The sequence below is a fragment of the Mchenga conophoros genome, linkage group LG20 (assembly GCF_057382185.1).
Source record: "Mchenga conophoros isolate Kocher_MC1m ecotype Shallow Benthic linkage group LG20, M_conophoros_male_GT1.1, whole genome shotgun sequence".
Taxonomy (NCBI): domain Eukaryota; kingdom Metazoa; phylum Chordata; class Actinopteri; order Cichliformes; family Cichlidae; genus Mchenga; species Mchenga conophoros.
In genome coordinates, this window is record NC_140545.1 from 3,170,455 (window position 1) to 3,196,658 (window position 26,204).

Below are 26,204 nucleotides of genomic sequence, written 5' to 3' on the forward strand. Positions count from 1 at the left end.
GCAAATCGAGCAGGTATCAGAAGAGCAGGGTGCAGATAGGAAATGGGTATTTGCAGAATAACGCCCGTGTATCGGGCGGTGACTTCAGCATTTTAAAGGAATAATACTCTGAGCCTGTATTCAGAAACTGAGTTCAGATCGCCGGTGTCTGCACTTCTCAGGCATGCAAACACCATGGGCATAAAGTGTGATCAGGAACGCGTTTTGGCATACGGGAAAGACTGACTCTGTGACTGAGAGCGCTTTTCCAGATGGAGACTGACCTGAGGTTGGAGTCAAGTTTGTGGATCGGAAATAAAAGATATCGGGCCGTCCTCACAGGTTGGCATTTGAAATGGACTGAGGCGGATAAAAAGAATGGTGACAAGAAAACAGGTAAGTGCTCGTGTATCTCCCTCACATCTGTATCCTAGATGTTTAATGGGGCTTTATAGAGACTGTGTTTAAATGAGAGCGCGACACAAACACTCAGAAAGTTTCACAATGCACTTCTCCCCTGTTTTACTTAACATTTAAAGAGCCAAATATAAATGTGCACACATGGACCACTTTGCAACACCACATTTAAAAGAGAAAGTCTGCTTCGTCTGCACTGTACTGACATAAACTGAACTGAACTGACAAAAAAAGACAGTGGCCTACACCACAAACACCAATTACATACTAGGCGTTAAGTTTGAACACAAGAAGGGGCACATCAATTGAATCTAAGTGCATGCAGAAAACGTGAAGAACGAGTTGAGCAGCACAAACATGACACATGACCTACAAAGGTAGTTTACTAAAAACACAGCCACAAACACACCCACCTCCTGGCATAATATTATAAGCCAACACTGAGCTTAAATTCTAGTTTGCATTTTTTTTTTTTTAAAAAGTGGGGTTTTTTTTCTGTCTCATCCACAAATATAGGTGAAAAAATATTTTAATACTGTCCAGTTAAAACCACTAACACATTGTGATTTATGATACACTGCCATAGTAAATTATGTAGAATTTGATCCTTTTAGGTGTGCCAGTCAGTCAGCAGACACAATAAACCTTCTCCATCTTATGTTTTTAAAGGTATCACATAAACAATAGCTCAGCTCTATTCAAGCGTCCTCGTGAGCCACCGCATCTTAATAAAGCAGCAGCATAAACGAATAGGGGCACCATGATGAAACTGAAGCAGCATGGAATTTCAGCTAGCATTATTGTATTGTTTGGGCCTGAGACCTGGCAAGGAACCAGCTGTATCATGCATTAATTTCTATGACAAGTGAAAAATGAGAAACAATCCTTTTGTAGAGTTAAAAAGTTCACTCAGTTGCAGCGACACAAAGAAACATGTTTAATCAATTTTTTCACATTGTGCGTTTGCGCGATTGAAGTTTCAGTACCTGTGGCAGAGGTGGTTGGAGTGGAGAACGGTCGGGTGGAGATCTTGCCCCAGAAGTCAGTTGAAGACACAGACAAAGATTTCACAGGTGGGTTTTAGATGACGGTGTAGTTCGAAAACTATACACCCAAGTTCACAGCTTACTTTACAATTTTGTGCAATGTGTGCCTGTAGCCCCCCCTACTATCATCATCATCATCACCACCACCACCACCACTTCCAACAGTTGATACTATGGTTTTACATCATGGTTTCCATTTCTTGTATCTGTCATCTGCCTTCAGTTTTCTACATCAAGCGTAGCAGGAGTAGAAGCACTTATGGGTTGTTGTGGAACCTGGGCCGGACCCAGTTCAGCTGCCCCAGTCGGGTCCTCAGAGACCAGTGGACAAATCACCTAAGGACTGCCCTCAAAACTCACAGTAGGGGTGGATAATTGGACTAGAAACACAGCTGATATTTAACCTTGTATTTCTCCTAAATAGACTATTATTTTACTTTAACAAAAAAAAAATCTGTTGCATATCTGACGTTTTGAGCTCCCATCTGTGATATTCAACATGCATCTTTCAGGTCCTTTGCGTCCACATAGACTGTTGGTGTTCATCAACCCATTTGGAGGAAAAAAGAAAGGAAGAGAGATCTACCATTCACTTGTTGCCCCTCTGTTTGAGCTGGCTGGGATCAGCTCTCATGTTATAGGTAAACTGATCGCACAGTTGATGTTTAAAGTTTAACTCTGACACACAGCCTTACAGTTTACATGTAATCATTATATAAACTTTTTCAGTGACTGAACGGGCTAACCAAGCCAGAGACCACCTCTTGAAGAAAGATCTGACAAGCTTTGATGGGTAAGCGCTATCAGCGCAGCGGTATAAATACTGTTGTGAAAGAGCACTGTGAGGTGCTTTCATAATAGAAACGATTATGTTTGTTTATTGCAGTGTGGTCTGTGTGGGTGGCGATGGCATGTTCAGTGAAGTACTTCATGGTTTGATTGGGCGGACACAACAAGAGGCAGGTCTTTGTGAGACTGATCCCGCTGTCACATTGCAGCCATGCCCACTTCATATTGGCATCATCCCTGCAGGTTGTTGTTCATAAGCAATTATAAACTGATGGCTTCAGATTTAAAGGTGTCACTCTCACTTCCTGATATGTGTTATCTATTTTAGGTTCCACAGACTGTGTGTGTTATGCCACAGTGGGGGTTATTGATCCTGTTTCTTCAGCTTTGCACATCATTATTGGTGAGGAAATATTGCATACGGTCATGTGAAAAAGAACGTTTTCACAAGACTCTCTGCAGCTGCGTGGAAACTAAGTACATCCCATGTCTCAAAGAACTATATTCGGTAGCAAAAACTTGAAATAATTATATTCGTATTACCACTCTTCTTTACAATTTTGCTTCAGTTCATTGAGGTTTGGATATTTTTGTTCATGCACAGGTCTCTTAAGGCCCTGTCTGATCTGGACTTTTACTGGGTCATTGCAACATCTTGATTCTTTTCTTTTTAAGTTATTCTGTCGTAGATTTTGTGCTTGGGGTCATTGTCCTGTTGGATGACCCCATTTGGGACAAGCATTAGCTGTCAAACAGATGGCCTCACATTTGACTCTAAAAAAACGAACCCAAATCCTCCACCACCTTACGTGACTGTGACAGTCAGTATTAGGTGTTTGTGGTGCTGTGCTTGGTTTTTAAGAAAAATAAAGCACCGTAATGTTAAGAAATGCCCTTATAAACTTTTCCAGATTGATGGTTTTGAGGTCATTGCTGGTGCCCTTCCTCCTTGGCATTGTGTTAGCAAACACCTGAATGCTCCAGATCTGCACACTGCAAAATCTTCTGCTTTTATCGAGGTGCTCACACTTATGATAATCAATAATCAAGTGCATTTGATTAGCAGTACCTGGATGCTACTTCCCCTCAAAATTCCTATGGAAGCAGTTAACAGTGTATCGATGTTTTCATAGAATCGCACAGTCTTGTGAAAACTTTTTCTCATGGGAGTGTAACCCTGATCATATATATTTTTTTCAAAATTGGAACTGTATAAATAAGTTTGTATACCCACCCCTTGATGCCCTCAATGCCTTGCAGGAGACTCTCAGCCATTAGACGTGTGTTCAGTTCACCATGCTTCCACCCTGGTACGCTACTCGGTATCTCTGGTGGGCTATGGCTTCTATGGAGACGTACTGGCTGAGAGTGAAAAACACCGCTGGATGGGACCTCTCAGATACGACTATTCAGGTCCAGACCGATGATTCTTTTAAAACAAAGCAAATGACAGTCTGCTGAAGAACATTCTGTCAGATTCTCTATATTTATTTTTATCTCAAAGTTAAAAATTCACCCTGAAACTGTAACTGTTATCAAGATGACCAAATTGAAAGTCTCTAGTGGCATCTGTGCTTCCCTTTTCAGCATTTGCTATAGTAAAACCACTGTTGTTCTATTTTAAAATCTTGCACATATACAGTATCTGGTGTTCTGTATTTTTACCCAACCTTAATTTTTTTTCTTCTGTATAGGTACAGTTGTGTACCTGAGCAACAGAAGCTATGCGGGCATAGTTCAGTATCTACCAGCAGACCCACTGCTCTCCAGCCCTAAGGATAAAACGCGCTGCCTCTCAGGGTAAGACGCCTACTAGAAAGAGATAAAAAGAGACTGTGCTCTTCCTCCCATTGTTAATGTAACTGCAACTTTCACTTGCAAGTCAGGCCAAAACGTGACCTTGAAGAAAATATGAAAGCCTTTAACTTTTTTTGTTACTCTGGTGGGGGTTTTAAAAAGGAAGATAATTTTTAATCTTTTAATTTGAAAGCGAGAAGGTGCCCTTGTGAGGAGCATCATTATTATTCAAGGACTAGTGAAATGGGTCAAATTCACTTTGAGATACTGTAACTGCTACCCCCTGTAGCAGGGACTCGGGTGTTGGTTGCTCGTTCCTTGAGGAGGGTAGAAGAGACATAGCAAGAGAAACTTGATCTAGTTGAAAGTTGAGACCAAGCCTCTTGTTAGTACCTTAGTTTTTGTTTGGAGCAGGTGTCTCTGGCTGTCAGCGAATGGATTATAATGCTCTTATGAATGCTGTTGCTAAGGTCAGGGAGCTTGTTAGTTCACAGACTTGAAGGAGAGTGAAACTCTTTGTTCTTTTTAGGTGCAATGTGTGCTCCAGAAGTACAGAGCGACTATTCCCACACACTTCTGATTCAGGCTCCCTGTACAGCTCCCACTTCAGCCAGTACAGCAATGACTCTGAAGGTAACGATACAAATACTCGTAAATTCTGGTACATGATAACAAGATAACATCAGACAGCTGCTGCAGATTGGTGCACATCTCAAATGTGGACTGTTGGTTTGAGCTTGACTGTGGATGCTGTTTAAGTGCAGTGAACTCACTGTTGTGTTCAAGAAACCAGTTTGGGATGATGAGAGAAGAAGCCATCCAAAGATGGGTACCCTGTGACACTGACTGACACCACCACCCTTAAGTGTTGATGCAAGGCAGGATGAATCATGTTTTTATGTTGTTTATGCCAAATTCTGACTCTACCAACAATCAAAACTGGAACAAAAGTGAACCACAAAAGATTTTTTTTTCAGTGTTCTGTGGTCCAATTTCGGTGAGCCTGTGAAAATTATAGCCTCAATTTCCTGTTTTTAGCTGACAGCAGTCGCACCCAGTGTGGTCTTCTGCTGCAGCCCATCTGCTTCAAGATACAACTTTTTGTTTGTTCAGACGTGCCCTTCTCTATACCTTGGTTGTCACGACTGGTGGTTTGAGTTTTTCTTGCCTTCCTGTTGTTGTCCACAACACATATTGAAATAAGTAAAATCACACAAATGTTTTTTTTCCCCATTTCCTTACTCTATTAAAAATTGCCTTATAACCCCTGGGGCACATTGGCCAAATATTATTTTCTTTTAGAAATCATCAACATCTGCTAAAATCGTTCTAATTGTAGCTTCTCCAATCTCTTCGTCTCTCTTTAGGTGAATGGGTGAGTGTGGAGGGCAGGTTCAGGTGTGTATCGATCACTTGTATGTCCAGCTCATGTGCCAGGAGCCCATTAGGTCTCTCTCCGTCTGCTCATCTGGCAGACGGAACAGGGGATCTCATCCTAGTATGGGACACTCACCCACTGAGCTTCCTCAAGTTCCTCTACAGACACACAAGCACACAGGACCAGGTATATCACATTCAGCTGAAAACAAATGGACTGAGAAACTTTAGAAACTGCTTGACCCAATCGTTCCTGCTTCTCCTAGTTTGACCTGCCGTTTGTGGAGGTCCATCGAGTGAAGGCCGTCCGTTTCTCTCTCCCAGATGGCAGAGAAGAAGAGGTGCACGAAGGAATCGGAGAGCTGAATCGCGCAATAGGTGGCGAAGAGCGAGAATACGTGGACACTGTAAGCAGAAATGGATCTCAGCAGCAATTGGCACAGAGTGTGGTGGAGCGAGAGACGATGAACGAGCACAAAACAGTGGCTCCCATCCTGTGTGGTCTGTGCTGCAAAAAGACTCCAGCTGTGTCCGTGTGGAACTGTGATGGAGAGATTCTGCCTTTCACTGAGATCTTCTGCAGGTAAGAGCACCACCCAACATGTTGTTCTACAATTCAATTTTATTTATACAGTGCTAAATTACAACAGTTGCCTCATAGCCCTTTGTATTGTAGGGTAAAGATCCCACAATACGTTATGAAACATAAGATATATAATTAGATTTGTTCACTTCTGTCAGGATCCACGGTCAGCTGGTACGTCTGTACGCCAGGGGCATTGAGGACGGAGCAGCCATGCAGAACTGCAGCCAGGAGAGTGACAAGAATAAAAGTAGATGCATCACATACAAATAGTCTGAAGAATGGAGTGTTTGCATCGTGGGACTGATTTGTGAATTTATTAAAAAATTAAAAAGCCAGACTTGCTTTCTGTGATTGCCAAAAAGTTCCTTTTATTTCAGGTACTTCTATGGATTATCTTCATTGTAATAATGATGAAGACTATTTATTCTTAAATGTGCATGTGTGTGTTAGTTGACTACCGCTTGCTAATTTTGGGGGCTTTTTTTCTCAGTAAACTACATTAATTTATACAGTATGCGGCAAGTGAGCAGCTTGTGGTCTGAATTTTATTTATGTGCACAAGTTTTCAGAGAATAGAGTCATGGGAAATGCAAACAGAACTTGAAAGACAAAATCTTTGTGCAATGACTTTTTATTGCTTGACTTTTTATTGCTTGATTGTTCAGCAGCAGTGCAGATTGTATATCCAGCTGAATAAAAGGTGAATGATTACTGGTTCTACATTATCAGTGAACAATTTTCTAGCTTCACACAAATCTATGAAATGCATGACAATTTACAAACATATATGGCCCATTAAAATCATTACTTCAATAGGTTGTCACAAGAAACTACAAATAGTTGTTTAAAAAGATGTTTGTTCTTGCTGCACTTCAAAGTACTGGCAGGATCACTTAATGGTCTATTACTGATGTTAAAGAAACTGTGTGCATGCAGTTCCAGTTAGGCCTTGAACCTAGCAGAGACAAAGTACAAGAACCAGAATCAATCTGGTGAAAACTGCTGATAGAAATAGAAAAATATAAAGCCATTTGAAAACATGTTTATGCATTGTAAGAGATTAACATGTTAGTAAGAGAGTTCTTAGTTTAGATTAGAACATACCTGAGAGTTCTTACCTGACGCCAGACATTTAAATGTGTTTCCTGCATGACCGATACTAAAAGAGGCTCCTGTTGTTACGAACCAGGCCAGCAGGTCCTTCTGGTATACATGGGTCTGTTTATGACTCCCATTGGGCATTAGTGACAGTTGTAAACAAAGGCCTTACAATACACTGAACAATCTTGAATTCTTAACAGTTAAATGGCACAGCCAGTAAATAATTATCCTATACTAGTATCTATAAGATACCATAAAGGTTGTAGATTTTCCATGTCCACAATGTCCAAAGGTCGTAGGAATACAGATATTTGCAATGCTTTTAAAAAAAATTGCAAGTAAAAGAGTGAATGATGATTTATTTAGAAATACCAGATTTACATCAAAATCAGACTGTTACAGCTTGTTTTAATCTCTGCTGTCATAATTAGTCATGAAAAGCAGTGCTTTCTTCTGTGCATGCAGAAATCAATCAAGTGCAGCAGTGACTGCAGTAAACTTGATTGTTTGTTTACAATCTTTTCTCAAGTACTTGATTGTGAGACAGAAAGAATTAAGCGGTGTGGGGCTGCACCCACTTGTATGTTCCCTCATAGCGAAATCCCACTCTCTTCAGGAGATCGTCTGCTTCTCTTGGACCACGACTGTGGACATAACAGATAAGATGGAAAGAAGAACTGTCACTGTTAAAGTATGATATGCGTATTTCATTCTGCCTGATAAAACAGTATTTACCTTCCATATGTGTAGGGAATGGGGCGTGGCTTCTCTTTCTCTACTTGGTGGAGGAGGGGGGTGAAGATCCTCCAGGCCTCCCGTAACTCATCACTGAGACAGAAAGATGAAAACATTTCAACAAAAAAATAAATAAAAAGAGGGAACACTGAAAATCACTGCCTAAAAAATTAAAAAGAGCTGTTTAAACGTGGCCGGTGCACATCTCCAACTAAAAGTGTTGATAAAATATTTGGCAACAACTGTGCAGATGTGCTCATGTTTTCAATGATGGCACCTACCTGCGAACAAAATGCATTTGATTTCCACAGAAGACATCCAGTATGAGTCTTTCATAAGCATCTGGGAGCTTCACATCCTGCAGATAGACAGCAGCTGTTAAACTCCTACATGCATACTAAGTTCAAGTTTACTGGCCTACAGTATCAAGGATAAGTAACAATGGGACATCCACCATAAAAGTCTCAAAATGTATTAAATATAATATTATTTTAAAAGTGATTTATTGTGCTTTTTTCCAACTCCATCTATTGCCAAGAGAGTCTTTGAAGAACAGGTGGGTGTCACTGCTGTACTAACATCTGGAGCAATTTGTCTGAGATGACTGGATTAAGGATTTCCACACATACTGACATCATTTCAAGGTAGAACAACCCCCCCAAAAAACTGAAGCAGTCTAAGCCTAAGGTTGTGGCTCACAAGGATTGCTCATAAATAAATTGTCTTTTCCTTACAGAATATATACATTCTGTAAGGAAAAGCATAATACGTTTCCTGCAAGAGTAAGAGTTGCTTCTGAAAGCTGGATTACAATTAATATTTTGACATGAGCTTGAGGTACCTTGTATCGACTCTTGTAGGTGAGATCCAGCTCAGTCTCCTCTGGATTGAAGTAAACTCCAGGCCTCTTGGTCATCATTTTTAAGTAAATGGCTTCATCTGGCTGCACCCGCACCACCAGCTCATTCCTCTGACAGCAATCACCAAAAATGTCTCCCGGCACGTCAGTGAACTGCAGACGTACTTCTGCTTTCCGCTCATTTAGTGCTTTACCACAGCGCAGAATAAAAGGAACTCCTGATGTACATGGTGTGCATGGTGCGATGACATACATAATGGATGCAAAAGCAGAAGGAGAATTTAAGGAGGCTTGATAAAATGTAGACTAGGAGAGACAGGTGAGGAACAAAAAAGCTGGACTAAAGCCTCACCATCCCATCTCTCATTCTGGACATGCAGGACTGCTGTTGCAAAAGTTGGTGTCCAGGAGTCTTTGGGCACCGTGGGATCATCAAGGTATCCCAGTCTGGATTGACCTTCCCCTTCAGGATCTCCGACATACTGGCCAAGCACAACATCTGATACTTCAACAGGAGGTATACACTTCAACACCTTCACCTAGAGTTTGAGAAAAAAATGGGGTGGATAAAGGATGGCGAAGACTTGATAATCGTGCTATGGAAAGCAATTCCCAAATTCTTCCAATCCCTGGTTTTACCTTCTCATCCCTCACATCATCTGGACTGGTAGAAGGAGGTTTCTCCATTGCAACCAAACAGAGCATCTGGAGAAGATGGTTCTGCATGACATCTCTATATTAAGAAGAAAAGAAAGCAATGAGGGAAAGTTTACAAACTAGCTTTTTTTTAAACTTACATTTATCTGAATGCAGTCTCTCTCACCGAATAATACCAAAGTCATCAAAGTATCCTCCACGGCCCTGAGTGCCAAAAGGCTCCTTGAAGGTGAGAACCACACAGGCCACACTGTTCCTGTTCCATATGGGTCCAAAAATGCGATTTCCAAACCTGGAAATGAGTGAGTAAAATATTACTAAAACAAAACAGGAGGATGGAAAAGTTGAATAGTAATGAATACTTCTGAAATTCAGCAATACTGTCTATGACAACCTGAAAGTTCATTCCTGTGATAATGTCCACCCAAAAAAGTCTGTACTGAGCTTGTTACCTGAGCACCATGAGGTTTTGGACCATCTCTTTTCCCAGGTAGTGATCTATGCGGTAGATCTGGTTCTCTGTAAACAGGGACGACAGGTGGGTTGACAGTTCCTGTGAACTCTGGAGGTCACGACCAAAGGGCTTCTCGACAATTACCCTGTTCCAACCTCTGCCACAAAAACAGTGGATTAGGAAAATGCAATCAACACTAAGTGAGATATTGACTTTAAGGACTCGTCAGGTACTAACTTGAGGCTCATGCAGTGGGTTCTGATGTTTTTGCTGACATGATGGTAGACAGTCGGTGGTAGAGCCAGGTAGAAAAGTCTATTAGCGTTGGCGCCCCCAGGGAGAGATGACAGATGTTTGCTGAGTTGGTCGAAGGAGCTGCCGTCATCATACCTGCCACTCAGGTAGGAGTTTTTACTGAAGAAGGCTGATAGGTAGTCGCTTTCTTCATCACTGACCTGAGGAAGATGTGGAACAATGATTTCTGAAAACACAAAATCTTATCTTTAATAGTCAAACACCCTTAAAGGTATTACCTTCATGTGGGGCAGACATGCTGCCTTGATGTCCTCTACAGTCAAGCTGGACCGAGCAAAACCCACAAAAAACGTGTTGTCTGGAAGAAGGCCGTCTCTGAATAACCACCTGAAAAATTCAAAGGTAGCAATGCAGAAAACTTTGGCCAAAGGTCAAACTCTTCATTACACAAGGTGACCAAACAACTTTAAAGCACAGCTCTGTTATTAATGTAGCTGCTGTGTGCGTGCTGCAGTTCTTTACTCACCATAAGGTTGGATAGATCTTCTTTTTAGCAAGATCTCCCTGTTTAAATCATACAAATTTAAAAAAAAAACAAACAAAAAAAAAAGTTTCTTTAGATCTATTCACAGTGAACGGACACTCAGAGTCCAAAGACTAAGTAAACTTTGGAAATAATCACTGTGGTGCAAAAGAATCTGCAGAGTAATTGAATAAGTCACATTTTCCAGCAACACACCTGATCTGCAGAACTCAGACTTGTAAGTGTGAATTAGGTTACTTTACAAAAACATTCATGACCGATAAACATGCAACTGGTACTTTGTTCCCGGCTCAAAGCCAAAAACGGTGAAAATGTTTTCGCTGCTAAATCATCAGCTTCTATTGTTGCTCAACAAAGGAAAAAGTAGATGCAGCACATTTCAAACTGCATGCGCTCACACCTGGCTTTCATTCGGATCACCACACTGCAACAATATGTGAATTATTTTTATGCACGTTTTTTTTTTCCTCAAACCAGCCCGTGACTTCAGACACCGCGATGTGTTTAGAATACGGTGCTACTACAAGACCAGTGACCACATTAAACGAGACATTTCATCATATGCTGCATGAAAGAGCAGTTTTAAGAGCTGTACTCACAGATGCTCCCAGTATGATGAATAAGTGTGTATTGGAATGACTTGACCGCTCCTCCCCGTAAAGCTCCCTCCTGAGCTGCCCAAACACCTCAGAGCGAGTCAGACTCTCTGAGCTCATCTTCTGACCCATCTGTTCTTCGACCGTCTGCTGTGACCACTCGTTTCCCTGTGGCTGCATGACACTCGACATTTCAGCTGTCATCCTCGCCTTGCAGAAAAGTTTCCCGACTGTGTGCTGCCACCTACTGTACAAAATGGGTAATGCATCTGTGCCATTGCTTCCTCCAATGTAACCGCTGCCATTTACTCTGCTTTTCCATAAATCTCATTTGCATATGAAATCAAGAATCCTCACAGTCCATCAGCTGAAGTTTGATGAACCTGCTCAGTGGCGTTAAGTCACATTTCAGGTCTAATCACATGAATTTAATGCCATGAATGTTTCTTGCTCCTCAGCCACTCCTTAGATAAATGTTGCACAAGTGCCTAACAGGTATCTCTGACAAAGCAAGTCTTAACTCTTTGTAGGAATGAGTTCTTATCAGACTACGACCCTGGACACAGTTTTCTCGGGCTGTAAAACGAATCATGAAGCGTTTCCAGGCTAACAGCTTAAGGCTACCGTAACTTTGAAGCCCAATGAGTTGATATTGCAGTATCAGTAACCAAAGAGTCTTTGTAAATTATTCCTTTACTTCTTCCTAGGAGTGGCTACATTTTGTTAATCAGTGCCAACCATTGCCCAGCTAAAAAGAAAATTAAGATTAGTGCCTTATGTAATATTTATCAAATATATATACAAAGAAGCACAACGTACAACAGAAGATTGTTACAACTCCAATATATTTTAGTTTTTATGTATAAAACTTTCAGGAATAGTCTTGGCAATTAAAAACAAAATAAAACAAAAAAATAAAAACCCAAAAAACAAAAGACAAAACAAACAAACAAAAAACATACTGTGTACAAACAAGCCCTCATCTAAAACATAATTTTTATTTAAAAAGCAGACATCTGTTACTCCTCAGTAAGATATAAACTTATGATCACATTCAGTGTCTGACAAAAACAAAGCAAGAAGAATTTTCCAAGTTTAGGAGCAAATCCAGTCATTTAAGGTCACGTTTTCACAGCTTCGCCCTGATCAAGGTGACACTCCCAAGTGCCGCAGCCCAGACGCTGAAGATCCCCAACCACCAGCAAATGTCTTTGCAGAGTTTCTTTCATAAATAAATTTAAAATGAACTAAGACCACCCCAGGCATCTGACAGATGTGACCGTCTTTACCTTGTCCCTCCTTCTTTAAATATTCATTCAGTATGCGCCCCAAGCTTCACAGCTTCGGTGAAGTTCTACTCGATCAATATTGATGTGGCTCCTTTGTGCCAGGTTTGAGAAAGGGGGGGAGGGTAGAAGGTATCAAAGGTCACCCGGCGGGAAGACTGGAAGGTCAGGTGAAAGTCCAGTGCTGGTGGAGTTCGGCAGCATTGCAGTCCATCAAAATCTGGCCTCCTTTCAACGCTAAACATTGTCCACTGCTTGGATTCTTCAGAAGATTTTCCTGAAGAACAGAAGGAGTTGGCAAAACTCAAATAAACATAATAATTAAAAGAAATAACTGTTGTTTGGATACAACAACAATTGGTTAAACATCTAGTTTGAGAAAAATCACAACCATCACAGGAGATGTAAAGCAAAAGATGGCCCTGCTGAAGGTAAAATCTCCCTAGCACCACCTCTAAAGTTTTCTACCTTACATATTATATATCATGCATTAAAGCAGTTCAGAGTGTACACACGGCAAGTTGAGGTTTTATAAGTTTTTCTTTGCGATGACCGTCCACTAGATTTTTCAGCAACCTCATGATGACACTCAGTAAGCTCACTCTTTTCCCCCTTTATTTCCCAGTTGCAGCTACCTGGAAGATGGCTGTAGCTTTACATGTGGTGGACAAGTATGATAGCGATTAGCTGCATTTGGCCAAATGTTAAAAAAGAAAAAGAAATGTTGGCCTCCAACTGCTCCTCACCTCTGTAAAGACCCACTCCTGTTCAGGGGCCACACTGGTACCTTTCCCCTTAAGCCGGCACAGCTCAAGCTTCACCGGGTCTGATCCCACCGCCGCATGAACACACAGCTGTTTTCCAATGTTATGACGCAGCTCCTTATGAGACGTATACTCAAAGTACTAAAGGACACAATCATCCAATTAGAACTCGAATGTTGAAAAGCATAATCAACTTGTCTTTAACATACTGCATCAGTTACTTTACCTGGTTGCCTCCCATGTTGTGACAATGATACATGATGAGAGGTTTACCCCCCTGGTTGTTCTCTCCAGCATCCAGGCACATATTAGACCCTAAGTTTTTAATCTGGACCAAACATGGACACAATAATTAAATAGTGCCACAGGTACACATCACATGTTGCGCATTAGATGTTCGCTATTCACAAAACTGACTCACAGATCCAGATTTTTCTGGATTTAAGTCCGGAATAAAGATCTCTGGGTAGACTGTATTTAGGTACCAGCTGAAGTTCTTGCAATGAAGCCTCTCTCTCAGATTCAGGCGATCAGAGATGTCTCCAAATCTATGCTGTACAGCAAAAGGGGCGTTATTTAGAAAAAAAAACAAAAACAAAACAAAACACACTAATAAACTTATGAGTACAAAATCATATCAACATGAGTCTGAATTCCAGCCAAAAAGTATCAGAACAAGGGTGATAAATTATTCTTAAAACTGACCTCACTGGCCATAACTGCTGCATTTTGGTTACGCCGATAGTAGATCTTCTTGTAGTCATCCATCCAGACTTCAGCTAGGCGCACCTGGTTGCGGGTGATGACCTCAGTGCCCTTGGGGAAGGTGTGGGGGCTCTTGGTACGGAAGACGTGGCCCACCACAGAACAAGGGATGATCTCTAGCTGACCCCCACACTGCCACACCTGAATCAAAAATGACACTCAAACTCAGTAACAGGAGACTTGTGACAAAGTGGATCTGTGTAAGCAGAGATTAGATAAAGAGGTCTGACCCTGAATGACATTTCCACATTTTCACCGCCCCAAATCTCCATCTGGTCATCGTATGTTCCGATGTGTTCAAAGTACTTTTGTGAGATCGCGAAGAGACCTCCAGCAAAAGTGGGCGTTCTGAAATGTTCATAGTCAGACAGAAAACCAATCAGGTATTTTATACAATTCAGGAAGTTGAACGTGACACCAACATGACTGTTCTTACTTTACAGGGTAGGTTTCATCCTTGCGTAGCCTCTTTGCATCCTCGGGGATGGGTTCCCAGCCAAAAGACAGGCTCCAGTCAAAGTTACCTCTGTTATAGGCGCGGTTGGTGGCCACAGGCTTATGGAACTGGAAGCTGTTGAGGTCAATGCTGCTGATTTCTGGACTAACCACAGCAGTGGGTTCCTCAACAATTCGAGCCAGTAAGGGCTCGAGCCAACCATGGAAACACTCGCCTAAACGGGGAAAACAGGACAGTGATGGCTTCATATTTCTTAATATCAACTACAAAAATAATACCACATTCAGTGTAACATATAGACCAGGAATGTCAAACATAAGGCACAGGGGCCAGAATCGGCCAGCCAAAGACTCCAATCAGGACAACTGAACAGTTTTGGAAAATATGAAGGAGGCCATAGATTTTTGTGACTTAACTGTATTTTTGTGAGTTTTACAGCTTTGCTGCTGATAAAGAGCCATTCATGCTACAGCAAAGTAAGTGAATAATAAATAATTTTTTTAAAGAAATTAAAAAAAAAAAATTCTGTAATTTTACACATTTATCATGAAGAAAAAACAAGATTTGCTGTTGAAATTGCACTTCTTTATCTTATTATAAGAAAGGATTAAATGTGTGGTTAAACTTTACACTGATACAAAGTGGAGTTTCGTTTGTCTGTTCCACTCAAGATCAAAGTGGGTTCCTTTTGACCCTCCGTGTAAAATGAGTTTGACCTCATATAGACAGTAATGACAGATGTTTGCTGGCATTATATTTAGCTGAATTTTTCTTTCTTCTGTGTGAAAATATTTAAATGTTGATGGAAAACACTGTAAATGCACAGACCAAAGTAATTAAGGATCTTGTATGAAAACGCTGAACTGTATCCGACGGTGAATCAGTTAGGCAGAAAGAGTTTAACAGTTACTAAATAAAAAGAGCGTAAAACAAAAGAGATAATTTCAACAAGCTGAATTGATTACGTGTGTCAAATGCAGCAGTCACTAAAAGAAGAGGTGCAGGTTTTGACTACATCCGTTTCAATACTGCTTCATTAAAACCACTCCTTTTCTGGGGTCCTGCCCTTAAACTATGTGGTTTTAATATATTCATAAGCAGCGCATAAAACCAACACTTATTTAGTAGTACACGTAAGATGAAATAATCACGTATTACAAAATATGGACAAGTGAAAATTGTGTGGGTATGTGTGTATATGTATACGTTTACTGCTGTAGTAAACACTTGTATTAGAGTACTGGAGTATTAGATTATTTACAGTATTAGAAGCTGAAAAAGCACATACATTTAACCCTCCAACTCTGAAATGCCTCAGTAAATCACCTGGGATGATTAAAATGTAAACTTTGACTTGTGTATTGTTTGCATGTGCGTTTTCTCACAGTGTGCATCAAGGAAGGTGAGAACTTCAGCTTGCGCAATACTGGCACCAAGAAGCCTTGCTGTGATGAGGCCCTTTCTCTCTGGCTGCCTCACCACACGGACAATCTTCAGCTGACGTATATACTCCTCCAGCCTGCTCTTCAAATGCTCTGCAGGGAAGCAACATAATCATGTCAGTCCTTCCTTTACGTAAAACAAAAGTTGTCCTGAGGCAAGCTGCAACTTTGCTGCAATAAAAGTTACTTTGTAATCAATGCGGTTAATGTGACAGACATTAAACTTCAAACTAAGAGCATTTAGTGAAATGACATGAAAAAGTCAATCATCCATAAAGTTTGTACCCATGAGAGCACTGAAAAAAGAAATACCAATGAACTGTAAACACTGCTCGTAAAACTAGGTTACATTTCCTCTGCAGAAGCCTTCTTGACCACAGTGAACACCACATTTCTTACAAGTTTCAGTCTAACTGAATCCTCCAGCTTCGCACCATGAGCATTATGAAAGCGATCTGTTAGTCAAATGAGAACCTCACATACAGTAGGAAATGCATTTGAGGGTGCCAACATGATATGAGTGAAAACTGCTGCAAAAAAGGAAAAAAAAAAAAGATATTTTAAGCTCATCTAATAGGCCACCAAATACCATTAATGAACAACAGGATGCTTGAGGTTTTTGATGACGTGTAGCAGTGGGCTCATTATTTTAGTGCGATTGCAATCTTTTAGCTACAACATTGTAGTAAACCTGACCTACAAATAAAAAGGCATTCCAATGACTGCACAGCTTAGATTCGAACTAGAGAGCAAACCATAACAAAGCGTCTTTCTATGAAACAAATGGCATGTCAGCAGATTTACAAAAACAAAAAAAACAGGTAAAAATGGTGAAGGTATGCTGATGCACAACATTTACCATTTCAAAAAGTGAGTAGTCAGCTTTGACAAACAGTGTAAGCAAAGTCATATCACCTGACATGCTGGATTGTATAAACACTTCCCATTTTGGAAAGCAGTGAACAGAATATTAAAAACAGGTCTCTTATCATAACTGTTCTGCCTGCTTTCACCGTGTTGGAGGTGCTCCCAGCAGGCTTTCTATCACCCTGCAGCTCATATTCACTGTAGCAAACCTTCTGGACATTTCCCTGGTAAACACAGGGTCATTCTCATATATGACAATGCAGACCATTGTTTGCCTGCTCTAAATGCAAGTCTCTTCACCTATCTGTAAAGCACTACTTGCTTGCATTTTATGAGCAAGCTGCTAAAATCCCAAGTGAACACTCTAGTTTATCTTATCAAAGCTGATAAAGCGACTGAATTATTGCCCTAAAAATCCTGAAGGTCAGTTTTATTAAGTTGAGCCTTGTCAGATTTTCAGCATTTATCCCAGTTATTGCTTGACAGCTATTCCAATATTATAATATATATACACACACAAAAAAAATAACCCACATCCCAGTGATTTTCTTTCACATTAAATTAACTATTCATGATTACAGTTATATCATGTAAGAAGTATTACTTTCTACAGGTGACAAAGTGGGGCAGTGGTTAGCACCATCATGTCACAGCAAAAAGGTTCTGGGTTCAAATCTAATGATCATCTAATGGTCAAGGGCTGCCCAAGCTTCCTCTTACAATCCAAAGACATGCTGCTAGGTTAATTAGTAACCAAAAGTGGCCACAAGTATAAATGTGAGCGTCAATGATTGATTGTCAGCTAGCACTGCAACAGACTGGGAGCCTCCCCTCCTCCTATGATGGCTGGGACACAATTTTATTTACATTATTTAAAAGGAAGAAAAGGAATAACTTTATTATTTGCTTTCTAGCAATAAAACTTTACTCCAACAGTGCTGTATTGTCACACACCACTGAACTGAGGCTTCTTGTCAGAGTCCTCCACATCACATATGCTAAGACATTACATGTTTTTTAACCCTTACCTGCAGTACTGGCATCATCTACCAAAATGATCTCTTTTAGTAGGATAGCAGGAGATGTGTGCAGGACGCTGAACACCGTCCTGAGGAGGGTGGACCAAGCCTCATTGTGGAACACTATAATAACACTGGTGGTAGGCAGAGGAGGGCAGCGACGAAACTTCCTCTCTACGCACCTGTGGGTGTGTGTGAGAGTGAGAAGCTTTCATGGTGGCAGTCTTGCAAAGTGACACATAAGAGAATATTCAAGGTTTGCTCACTGATACTTTACATAGCTCAATATGCATCACCTTTAATAACCAGCTCACAATAAAAGTCACTGGGCAGATAAATCTCCGGCCTACCAGGATGTACAAATGTTACGCTACACAAACAGAGCGGATTCAACTATTTACAACAGATTGCCTTGCATTGTACTAACCAGGATACTGCATTCTGTGCATACCATATTTAAAACTGGTTACAGTAAGAGTCTTTCAACTAAGTTTTTTTTTTCCCAGGGAAAATGGGAGCACATTACGCAAACAGATGTAAATAATTCACCTCTGTGAGTATGACCCCAGCTGTGATGCAGCACATTATCTGGCCTGTGTACATATCATCATACTTGCTGGCAAAACAGAGACTTGTCCAAGCTGTGTACGTAATAAATCTGATAACATGCTCTTACTCAGGAGGCCTGGTGTCATCCCCCAGACTGCGGCTGAGCGAGATACGGTCACTGGCAAACTGGTTGAAACAATGCCGTGTCATTCCCTCCTCCTTCTCCTTCTCCTCCCCTGGGGTCATGCTGTCTTTTTGAAACGCTCTCCCATCAGCCCCTGGAGCTTGGGGGTCCTGTGGTGGTCTCTCCAAGTGAGGTTTGAGCTCAGCCTGAGTGTACAATCCACTGGGGCACTTGGTGTCTTCTGTAGGCTGCTCTTTTACTGGTGGTGGCTGTGGAGCGCCGATCTGGAAGCCAATATTGTTGACAGCTTCTCGGACCATCCCCATTACCTTGTCCCTCTTTACCACCAGATCCTGTAACCAGGGGTCCCCAGCTGAAGAGCCAACATCCCTCTGAAGAACTACCAAGATCACCATGAAGAGAGTCCCCCCAAGGAGCACCAGTTTAAGGGGGGACATCCGCCGGCGTATAAAAAAACGCATTCTCTTAACGCTGTTAAGCAAAAAAAAAAGGAAAAGAGTAGAAGATGTAGAGTTTGTCTGTCTTGAACCCAACTTTGAAATACAATCCAGTCAACCCCCACACGCCTGTAACCCTTACCTTTTTTTTAAGCTGCTAAACAGTCACCGAGCTATTTTTACAGTAAATACAAAAATGAAAAGCATGATAACAATCCCTTAAACCGGCTTGCGCCTTGCGTCAACGGTCATTGCAGTAGGTAATCTAGCCAACCGTGCTCCTCCTCCTGTGTCTCTTTAGGAAACAGTCCCACAGGGCGGGTAGGTAGAACAGGGAAGAGGTGAGCGAGAACAAACACACCACACCTCTTTGTAAACACCTGAATTCACCTGTTCTGGCCACAATCCTCCACGAGCCACGTGGCAGCAGGTGAGCCTGACCCTGCAGGTCCCATTCCAGTAAATAGGTGACGCACAATGCATTCCCTCAAGACACCCACACCCAAAGACACCTCATCAGTAATGATTATCTGTCACTTGATTCAGGAAGTAGTTTTTTGCTACGTGGAGCATGACAGGAGCATAACTTCACCCAGCCTTGGAGGCTGTTTTCTACTATGAGACCTGAAAAATGATATCATTGCAATCCAGGACGTCCACGTTTCCTTAGCTGACCACTGTTAAGTAAGAGACCCATCACTCTTACTTGGTCATAATTAATTCACTTAACAAGTCAGCTGACTTTCAAACTGGCTCAACAGGACATCCAATATGGAGTTCCACAGGAGGAAATAAAGAACAAACCTTTCATTCATTCACTCATAACTCTCACATAAGTAAATACTGTGTAGAATTTACATCCCATTATGCCTACTCTTCCTTATCAGGAAGGCAAAACTTCAAATGAATCTATATCTTTAGGACTATCGTAGCGCATTTAGGCTGTGGTCAGCAAGATGCTGAGAGTGCAGACAACGCAGACAGCGGGCCTTCAGCGAAACGCGCTCACAGTAGAAATGAAAGAGGAAGAGTTGGTTGCATATGTCCTGGTTTAAGGTTCAAGTAGGGCCATTAAAAGCTTTAAATATAGCACGAAAAATACGCGTCCTGAGTCGTCTCAGATAAACTAGAAACGGCTCATTTTGTCCCGTGAAGCCAATCTGGCAATTAAGGTCACAGATGACACAAACGGCTCGCGACTAATAGGTGGGTATTGTAGATGTTTCTACACTTTAAATACTGCTACTTACCTCAAACCGACAAACAGCCGTCATCTGCACCTGGTCCCTCAGGCTCGATATTCCTTTATTGGTGTGTGTTCTCACACACGACGCGTTTTAGGGGATTTTTTGTTCCCTTAAAGTTTCCAAACAGGAGTTTAGCGTTAACCGGTCTCCCAGCCAGTGCTTTCACTCGAACAGGTGCCATTTGTTGAAATAATTAGTTAAAGTGAGTCCCCTGCTGGCGGCGCGAGTCTTGAACTTACACTTATTTCCGTGCGTCACATCTCACGCGCCAATTTTGACGATGGCACGAGGACCTTTCTTGAAACATACGAAATATAACAAAAATAAGAGCCGCAATTTAAAGAAAAATAAAATAAAGCTGCGGCGTTTCTTTCCCCCCACAAAGAGCCTCACTTGGGCTGCCAGCAGTTGAGACAGGCCACTGTTACTCGCAGGGAATACACATTCGTGCTGTTTTTCATCAGGGATTAGGAGGAATTTATGTCACTTAATTAATGTTCAGCATAGAGTGCTGTAAGTGGCATCGCTATTACCTCAACAGAAATTCATTATTTATGTGCACGCAATTAAATACTCTCTCCTGTATCACCCTCTTGAAACCGTAGACTGATTTATTCAGAAAACGAGAAGGAAGCCTCTCTCGGGTTACTGTCATAGGGAGAAATCTTGATTGCAGTCTGCTGATTGACACGATTTCTAAATTAAAGCTAACAAACAGAGCACCACTGTCTGGGCTGAAGCTGGATTGTGAAAGTAGGCCTAATTATTAAGTCTTTATTATTATTACTGTGAAAGGTGGGGAAAGTGTGCAACAGCATAGATTAAAACTGCAATCCAAATAAACACAATAAACAAATGTAAATAATAATAATAAAACCCCAAAACAGACATTTGTTGACTTCTTAACCAAGGGGAATTTAATCAGACCAATAAATGCACTAATGCAGTACTCTCAGACTGCCACTTTTTTAAAAGTAAAATGCAACATTGTTTAGTTAACCTTTCATATTGAAGCCAGAGAGGGACGAGCAAAAGTGAGGATCTTTTCTGCAGCCCATGAAGGCCGCATTTCTGGACAGAAAAGTGAGCATATCAATCAACTTTGAACCTTAAAATGTCAAAACACTCCTTGCAGTTGAATCAATCTGACCACCAGTACAGTAATCTAGCTCCTTCTGTAGTACCAAAGGCTTGGAAAAGAGTAGCTTTCTTCATTAGCTTCAGACAGAAATATTCATTGATACATACATTCATATAACTCGTTTCGGGGGTGGTGGTGGCAGGTGGGGTTACAAGCCTATGTGTGCCAAATACAAAATCAGGTCAAATACTGTTGTGTAAAGTATATACTAGTCCATGAAGAATGTGGACCTTGGAACTGCATAATCTCAAGGCAATACAGAGCAGACAGAAAATTTCTGCATACACTTAATCCTGAAGTGGTCAGGAAACCGGTTCACAATCCAAAAACATACATCATGTAGGCTTTCAGTTGGAATGAAATCAGTCAAAATCACAGTCCAGTAAAAGGCGTAGAAGACATAATTCTCTTCAAACTATCATTTTAACACACACACGCGCACACGCGCAAACAAACACACACACACACACACACAAATCAGGAATGGACACATAACTCCAAAGAATAATATAAAACATGCCTCGTAGCAACCAGTTTGGCAAGAAAGCATTGTCGTACAGTATCTTAAAAATCTCACAGTGAAGAGTGACGGTATGCCCACTTATAGATAAAGAACAGCATTCAGTAACATGTGGTCACACCCACACACATACAGCACATTGTCTCACACACACACACTGGTATAAAATGTTTCATAACAGTTTAACAATGTCTCTTCATTTCCGTGACAGTAATGCAATCGTGCTTCCTTCATGTCGTACTTCTTGTTTTTGGCTTGAACCAAAAAGAGAAAAAAAGAAATATTCGGAGAGCAAAGTGCTCAGAGATTTAAGGGAACCACAAACAGCCGAGATCCAGACCGTTAAAAACTACAGACTGGAGGAAACAAATAAGGCCCTGATAAGAAACACAAAAATCCAAGACAGGGTAGTTGCGTTTGTTGTCTGCATATATGTGCATACGTGCACGTTCTCCTTCATTATAAAGTCCACAACAAAATAAGGGTTCATGCCTGTCAATGACAGTGACATTACCGTGGCCTTTGCTAGCAAAAGGATGAATAAATTACTTAAGTTTACTGTACTTTTTGAGCAGATTCATTAGTGTGTGTCAAATGTCAAACACTTGTTCTTTGGTTATTTTCATCCATAGTGTTGTCCTTGCATATATTCTTTTATAAAACAGTTTTGTTTTTTCCACAAAAAAATAAATAATTACTCCAGATGAAATACTTGTACTATTGCTCATAAACACAAGCATAGTCACTTCCGTCCTAAGGCAACTGGGCTTCATTATCTCTCGGGCAGCTTGGGGAGAAAAAAACAACAACCTCCTAACACGAACAACACCCTCCATTTGTGCATCTGAGCAACATACAGTCTCGTCTCTGCTGGCCTTCTACTGTCCCCAGAGTGCTTGCACCACGCTTCGAGCTGACCACTCTCTGTCTCTCTTTGCAGTCTCTGACGTATCAGTGGAGTGGGAGTCACTCTGCGGTCAAACGGTCTCTCGTTAACTACCTGGGGGGCCACTGGTGAGGAAGTAAGTGGTCATCTCTCCCTTCCCCTTCACCTTGACGACACCTCGACATTCCAGCTGGTATCCATTGTTGGCCAACACGTGGTACAAGTCTGTAGTCACCTAAGAGATGACACGGATATTTGACACTCAGGATATTAGATATTCAACCCTTCCTAAGAGTCAGTCCTAGCTTCTCCCTAAAGCATGATGACGGAGGCATAAGTTTTTAAATATGAGGATTTAAAAAAAAAATAAAAATCTTCAGCACTTATTAGTGTCTGAAAAAAAGTAGTTCAATTGATACAAGTTAAACCAAAAAGTCTTCAAAATGTTATCTGGGAAATGAAAACAATCAGTTCACGTCAGTGCATAGCAGAGAGGGCATTTTGATATGCAGTAACACAAAGTGTGCAGCAGATGGCAGCGCTGCTGTAATGAGACTCAATCTTTCAAGGAGCTCTTTTGGCAGTACAGCTTTCGATGTTTCTCACACATTTCAAAATATCTGTTCTGCATCTATAAATAAGATTTTTTTTGTTTTCCCAAAGCTAACTTGCTGTGGCTTTCCACCACTGAAGGAGATAACACTGCGATAGCTGCATGAAGTCTACAGGGAATTTAGATTTGGCTCTCTATTCCTCCCCCAGAGGGACTTTAGAGCACAATTACTGCTAGAAAACAACACAGGACTCTTACTTCGGGAGGGCAGATGTCTGGGCCTAAAGTGAAGTAAAGTGAAGGACGGTGCACTGATTGAATGTGCAGAATGTAGTATGTGTGGAAGCATCTGTAGTATGCTTCCACACAGAGCAAAGGTCTAGGTTTAGATATTGTAAACAAGACTTTGAACTGTGTGCGAAGAGCATTTCTCAGCTAGAGCGAAGATGGCTAATGTGCGGCCATTGTTTTGGGTGTAAATAAGCATTTCATGTTGGAATAACCACTGGCGACAATTTGATGACTAATTTAACGAGTAACTGGATTGGTATTCTATGTTGGCTGACTGATCCAACAATTACTAAAAGGACAAAACGTTTTCTTGTAAACATAAAATTGCAAACTGCTGGGGAGTAACTGAGTCACTGTTACCTGAATGTAGTCTGGCACGCCTGTGCTGTCCATCCTGCTGGCCACATTGACCGTGTTCCCCCAGATGTCATACTGGGGTTTCCTGGCTCCTATCACCCCTGCTACAACAGGCCCCATGTTCAACCCTAAGAAAAAACATGGCTGTGAGACATCATAACAGATAGAGGACTTTAACTAAATATTAATGCAGCGTCTGCTTGAACGCATTATTGTTGATCTCCGTTGACTGACATCACAAAAGCGCATCCAAAGAAAACTTATCGGATTTCAAGAGCAATTTTCACTCTCCTTCGTGTTTACCTATCTTCATCTGGAAGTTGTTAAAGGAGTGCTCGTTGATGTATTTCATCTGCTCTCTAAGCCTCATGGCATAATCAGCCAACGCCAGGATGTGTGAACGGCCCTCTTTATCGTAGGTGGAGTCATTGAGGCCAGAAGCTGCCATGTAGGTGGAGCCAATGGTTTTGATTTTTTCCAGCTGACGGAACCTCTCCTCACTGATAATCTAGGAGAGAACAGCAAAGGACAGAAATAAAAGCAGCATAGCAACAGGTCAGCAGCACTGGCAGATGGTTACATCTAATGACCACACCGTGTCCAATAAATGTTTCCTAAATTATTGTAACGTGCATTAATTGTTCCTTATATTTCCTTTTGCTCACCTCATCAAAGTCAGCGATGATCTCATTGAGGAGCCTGAGACACTCCACCCCCTCGTTGTTAGCCTCCAGCTCCACATAAAACTCCGAAAAGTTGCTTATGGAGGCAAACATGACAGCAACACACTCACATGACTGATAGTACAACTCGTCATTACGACGCTCCCGTGCAAGGAAGTGAGCAGCTACGTCCTTTGGCAAGATGTTATGGAGCAAGCGGCGATTGTACGCCTGCAGCTCCTCCATGTCCTCCTTCTCCTCTGTAGCCTTAAGTGGGACAGGGAGGGATACGGTTACTTAGTCACGATGTCAGGTGACTGGATTCATGATGTTATTACAGCTGCTAGAATTGGCCTTTTCACAGAAGACAATTTGACACCTCATAGTAAAGATTTTGACATTACATTTAGCTCCTTCACTTTTAGTCCTGCTGCCATATATGTGGGCTCAGCAGCACAGTGGCATGGCTTAATAAGAACAGAGCCACTGTTAAAGCTAAACTAACATGATTTTCAGGCTATGACAAGTCAAACTGCCCACAGTGAAAAATGTCTTTTGCTGAGTTTAAGTATTTTTGGTTTCCCTTTTGTTTATAGTCTACACACGTAATCGTTCAGCCTACCTGCAGCTTCCAGAGGAAGTCCAGACGAGCGGTGGACTCCACCTGCTGGCCGTGCAAGTAGAGAGCCAGAACAAAAACTGTGAGGATTATAGGAGTCATGACCTTTAGGGAGACCTTGGTCACATCGTCGCAGCTGAGGAGGGAAAGATAAGCAATGAATGAGTGTCTTCAATATTAAAACTGATGCATACCACTGTTCTGCAGTTTTATTGGAACCAAATCTGGAAAACAGCCAAGAAAGAGTCATGTCTACAAACTATATGGGCCTCTTAAAGTAGATATAATCAAATATACAACTTAACATACTGCTGCAGAGAATCATTAACAGGTTTTAATTGCCTCAGGAAAAAAAAAAGAGCATATTTAAAAAAAATAGAACTAAACATGAAAGTAGGTCTATTAGAATATAAATCTTATTTTAAAAAGTAGGCTAATTTTAACCTAATCCACAGTACTGTGACACAATAGAGACTTTTCAGGTTGAAAACTGGGAAAACAGTGACTGTGTTAGCATTGCCGGTAGGGGACTCACAATTTGTAGGCAATGACCAGCATGTCTGCGTTGTCAAACAGGGCCACCTGAGGCCACTCCACTAGCAGGAGGAAAGTGAGCTGGATGAACAGCATGAGAGCCAGCTTCCCTATGCTGCTGATGTGGAGGAACACAGAGCAGGCCAGCAGGGTCAGCAATACACTGTAGCTGAAATACTGCAGCACAGAGGAAACAGAGACAAAAGGAGGAGGAGGAAGAAGAGAAGTAGATTTAGGTTTAGAGTGATAAGTCAAGATTTCACCAATGAGGAAAAACAAACATGAACATGAAGAACGCACCTATGATTCAGTGTGCATGTGCAAAAGCAAATACGAAAACCCCTTTTCAAATATTGGCTATGTAAGAGCGCTGTGTTCATTAAACTGCCCAGGTGATGATACAAAGTGACGCACACAAAGAGCCACTTTGAACTTCTAACATTCCCCCCCTCGGTTTCATGAAATCTTAAC

The 26,204-nt window shown here is 41.4% G+C and overlaps 4 protein-coding genes across 5 annotated transcripts in view; 1 reads left to right on the top strand and 3 right to left on the bottom strand.

Moving 5' to 3' along the window:
- On the top strand, positions 1 to 6,881 carry LOC146550080 (ceramide kinase). The gene is made up of 13 exons (XM_085259683.1): positions 1 to 375; positions 1,374 to 1,469; positions 1,666 to 1,803; positions 1,955 to 2,083; positions 2,172 to 2,235; positions 2,329 to 2,474; positions 2,560 to 2,634; positions 3,492 to 3,644; positions 3,926 to 4,031; positions 4,558 to 4,661; positions 5,396 to 5,592; positions 5,672 to 5,988; positions 6,147 to 6,881. The coding sequence occupies exons 1-13, from the start codon at positions 252 to 254 to the stop codon at positions 6,259 to 6,261; spliced, it is 1,764 nt and encodes a 587-aa protein (XP_085115809.1). The 5' UTR covers positions 1 to 251; the 3' UTR covers positions 6,262 to 6,881.
- Positions 6,882 to 7,434: 553 nt separating this feature from the next.
- On the bottom strand, positions 7,435 to 11,673 carry LOC146550081 (glucose-6-phosphate 1-dehydrogenase-like). Its single transcript, XM_085259685.1, has 12 exons — positions 11,196 to 11,673; positions 10,579 to 10,616; positions 10,331 to 10,439; positions 10,035 to 10,252; positions 9,796 to 9,954; positions 9,510 to 9,635; positions 9,326 to 9,419; positions 9,039 to 9,225; positions 8,669 to 8,904; positions 8,109 to 8,185; positions 7,828 to 7,920; positions 7,435 to 7,736 (listed from the first exon to the last, which is right to left on the bottom strand). Exons 1-12 carry the CDS (start codon positions 11,394 to 11,396, stop codon positions 7,646 to 7,648), a joined length of 1,629 nt encoding a protein of 542 aa, XP_085115811.1. The 5' UTR covers positions 11,397 to 11,673; the 3' UTR covers positions 7,435 to 7,645.
- A 345-nt stretch (positions 11,674 to 12,018) lies between these two features.
- On the bottom strand, positions 12,019 to 20,916 carry galnt6 (UDP-N-acetyl-alpha-D-galactosamine:polypeptide N-acetylgalactosaminyltransferase 6 (GalNAc-T6)). Of its 2 annotated transcripts, none has more exons than XM_085259681.1 (11): positions 20,174 to 20,916; positions 18,469 to 18,957; positions 17,802 to 17,974; positions 15,850 to 15,999; positions 14,444 to 14,678; positions 14,238 to 14,355; positions 13,948 to 14,148; positions 13,664 to 13,795; positions 13,469 to 13,570; positions 13,225 to 13,383; positions 12,019 to 12,755 (listed from the first exon to the last, which is right to left on the bottom strand). In XM_085259681.1, exons 2-11 carry the CDS (start codon positions 18,945 to 18,947, stop codon positions 12,645 to 12,647), a joined length of 1,860 nt encoding a protein of 619 aa, XP_085115807.1. In that variant the 5' UTR covers positions 18,948 to 18,957; positions 20,174 to 20,916; the 3' UTR covers positions 12,019 to 12,644. The 2 variants fall into 2 exon arrangements, with proteins under 2 accessions (XP_085115807.1, XP_085115808.1); XM_085259682.1 differs by lacking the exon at positions 20,174 to 20,916 and adding an exon at positions 19,066 to 20,109.
- A 153-nt stretch (positions 20,917 to 21,069) lies between these two features.
- The window catches only part of LOC146550083 (adenylate cyclase type 6-like), a 33,063-nt gene continuing 27,928 nt past the window's right edge, over positions 21,070 to 26,204 (bottom strand). Inside the window, exons 17-22 of the mRNA XM_085259680.1 lie at positions 25,735 to 25,910; positions 25,203 to 25,335; positions 24,584 to 24,847; positions 24,222 to 24,426; positions 23,922 to 24,046; positions 21,070 to 22,952 (exon numbers count right to left, since the gene is read on the bottom strand). Coding sequence (XP_085115806.1) covers positions 22,824 to 22,952; positions 23,922 to 24,046; positions 24,222 to 24,426; positions 24,584 to 24,847; positions 25,203 to 25,335; positions 25,735 to 25,910 — 1,032 coding nt within the window. The 3' untranslated portion in view covers positions 21,070 to 22,823. The remainder of the gene's footprint in view (positions 22,953 to 23,921; positions 24,047 to 24,221; positions 24,427 to 24,583; positions 24,848 to 25,202; positions 25,336 to 25,734; positions 25,911 to 26,204) is intronic.

Coding starts and splice junctions, on each gene's coding strand:
- LOC146550080 (XM_085259683.1), top strand. CDS start 252: ATGGAGACTGACCTGAGGTTGGAGTCAAGTTTGTGGATCGGAAATAAA. Junction 4,662..5,395: donor GTACAGCAATGACTCTGAAG/GTAACGATACAA, acceptor GTCTCTCTTTAG/GTGAATGGGTGAGTGTGGAG. Junction 5,593..5,671: donor ACACAAGCACACAGGACCAG/GTATATCACATT, acceptor TGCTTCTCCTAG/TTTGACCTGCCGTTTGTGGA.
- LOC146550081 (XM_085259685.1), bottom strand. CDS start 11,396: ATGACAGCTGAAATGTCGAGTGTCATGCAGCCACAGGGAAACGAGTGG. Junction 10,253..10,330: donor CATGTCTGCCCCACATGAAG/GTAATACCTTTA, acceptor CATCTTCCTCAG/GTCAGTGATGAAGAAAGCGA. Junction 8,186..8,668: donor CCTACAAGAGTCGATACAAG/GTACCTCAAGCT, acceptor GTCTATCTGCAG/GATGTGAAGCTCCCAGATGC.
- galnt6 (XM_085259681.1), bottom strand. CDS start 18,947: ATGCGTTTTTTTATACGCCGGCGGATGTCCCCCCTTAAACTGGTGCTC. Junction 14,679..15,849: donor CACCTTCCTTGATGCACACT/GTGAGAAAACGC, acceptor TTCCCCGTTTAG/GCGAGTGTTTCCATGGTTGG. Junction 12,756..13,224: donor AGGAGTGGGTCTTTACAGAG/GTGAGGAGCAGT, acceptor TCTGTTCTTCAG/GAAAATCTTCTGAAGAATCC.